General features: G+C 44.6%; 1 protein-coding gene across 1 annotated transcript in view; it reads right to left on the bottom strand.

Moving 5' to 3' along the window:
• LOC107097999 (2',5'-phosphodiesterase 12-like) overlaps positions 1–931 on the bottom strand; it is a 9,153-nt gene extending 8,222 nt beyond the window's left edge. The window contains exon 1 of the mRNA XM_015395420.1: positions 124–931. Within this exon, the coding sequence (XP_015250906.1) occupies positions 124–692 (569 nt within the window). The 5' untranslated portion in view covers positions 693–931. The remainder of the gene's footprint in view (positions 1–123) is intronic.
• Between the last annotated feature and the right edge of the window lie 1,244 nt (positions 932–2,175).

The following is a 2,175-nucleotide window of genomic DNA, read 5'->3' as shown; positions in this document are numbered from 1 at the left end:
CTGGATGGAAGAGAAACGTCTTCAAACTTGGAAACAAACTTCATTGAATTGTTTTTAACTTTTTTAAATGACTAGGAGCCTGAACAGACGTTTATAAAACCAGCAACCATCCATCTCTGCTACCTTGGGTTTGTCTGCTTTTCTTTGAACCACAGAAACTCGCAGTCTTGGAGGTTCCCGAACTCCACCTCCAGTTTGGGGCAGACCGGGAATCCGGCCATCAGGGACCGTGGGAGTTCCGCGGTGCTGAAGGTGGGCGCGTTCCTCTGCACGCGGTACTTCACCTCTCCCACCTGCAGCACCGCTCCGTCCTGCCAAGCCTCGGAGTTCGGCAGCGTGTCTGGGACCTCAGTCCCTCCGAAGAACAGCTTCACCACGGCGGGTTCCGCCGCTTCGCTCAGCTGCTCGTCACGCTTCTTCTTGGACTTCTTCGCCTTGGTCTGGTTCTTAGCGATCGCGTTGGAAATGCGAGTCAGGACCTTCCCCAGCGCCTCGTCCTGGTCCCTCAGCATGTGCTTCTGGCTCTGCTCCAGGCAGAAGGAGATGGTGAGCTTCGGCTCCCCGGGAAGGCACCGCACCACGGCCGCCTCCATCCTGCCACGAAGGCGGAGGGCTCTGCTGAAAGTCCGCGGAGTGGGAGAGAGGAGACAGCGGGGGAGCAGAGCACAGGCAGCGGACAGTGGCTTCAACATGAAGCCCTCGGTGGATGGAGGAGGAAACAACCACAAATTCACAGCAGAAGAAGAAGAATCACCAAACGCTGCTACGGCTAGTCGGTTAGCTCAATGCTAAACACCCAATAAAATGGACAATTTATTTTAACTTTCTCTTCAGAACTAAAACAAAGTCAAAATATATAGATAGCTAATGACGTTGGTGCGAGTAAACGCAAGCTGCGTCTTCTTCTACTGTTTCTCACAGTGTTTTCAGATAGTTCCACCGGTACAACAGCGCCCTCACTGGTCAAACGTATAATAACACATATTCCATAACTACTTCTTCTTCTTCTCGTGAGGATTTATGGCGGTTGGCAAACTAGTTACAGTGCATTATCGCCACCAACTGATAAGGAGTCAAACGAGGAAAGAGGAAACAAGACTCACACCCAGAAAAATAAAAAAACATTCAATAAAAAAAATGATAGTCTTCCAATCTATATTTTTAACCAAACAAATTAAATACTTAATGAAATTCGTCCTCATAATTTCTAATATATCTTTAAATGATCGTCACTCTGCCAGTTTCTGATGGTCCTATTTTTCCCCCATCAGACTTTCAACTGTTTCCCAGTTTGAACCTCTAACATCAAGATACTTTTCTGCAGTTTTCACTGTAATTTGATATTTCCGTGTTTCCTGGTCATCTGAGCACTACAGTCGATCACTTCTACCATGAAAAGAACAAACTCTTTTTAACAATCAATGAATCTCCTGCAGTGTAGGGAGGTTTTAAACCTGTCATTTCCTCCTCTGTTGGTTTGGGTTTTTCTGACTGGGATTAGATTATTTTTTCAGCTTCATCAGAACTTATTCTGAGCTCTAATTTCACTTTTCTGATCTCTTTAGATCTTTTGCTCACTTCACATCCTGGATAAGCAGCAGTCTGTTCTCCACCACAGTTACAGCATTTTATTTTAACTTCTTTCCCACATTTTCCATATTCCTGCTCTCCAGCAGACCTTCCATATCACTGTTTTCCTTTACATGCAGCTGCTATATGACCGAATGTTTGGCATTTAAAACATCTCAGAGGATTGAACATTTTCACATTATAGTTCATATATCCAATGAAAACCTTACTGGGTAATTGCTCCTCTTCAAATGTAATCATCACAGATAAGCTGTCACACCTTTCTCCATTTCTTGATGTTTTTAACTGTTTCACTTCTTTTACTTTTGCACCACTTATATTTTCTAGAATCTCTTTATCAGTTCCTTTTAGAGGAACTCCTCCAATCCCTCCCCTGCTCCTCCTTTTGTTCTCCATCAAGCTGCACTGAACTCTTTTCCCTCCATCTTGTTAATGCGTATAGCTTTGCCTTGCTGAGGCTCTCTGCAGTTTATTAACAGGTCTCCACTATACAGGATGTTGGCACCCTGGACTCCTCCTACAAGTTTATCGTTTTTGTTATAACTGGACCTGATTCCAATCTGCAGAACAGTCTCCCTGATTCAC

Source organism: Cyprinodon variegatus, unplaced genomic scaffold (genome assembly GCF_000732505.1).
Source record: "Cyprinodon variegatus isolate N-32 unplaced genomic scaffold, C_variegatus-1.0 Scaffold740, whole genome shotgun sequence".
Lineage (NCBI taxonomy): Eukaryota > Metazoa > Chordata > Actinopteri > Cyprinodontiformes > Cyprinodontidae > Cyprinodon > Cyprinodon variegatus.
The sequence above is the reverse complement of the archived record's forward strand: the minus strand, read 5'-3'. Positions and strand labels throughout refer to the sequence as shown.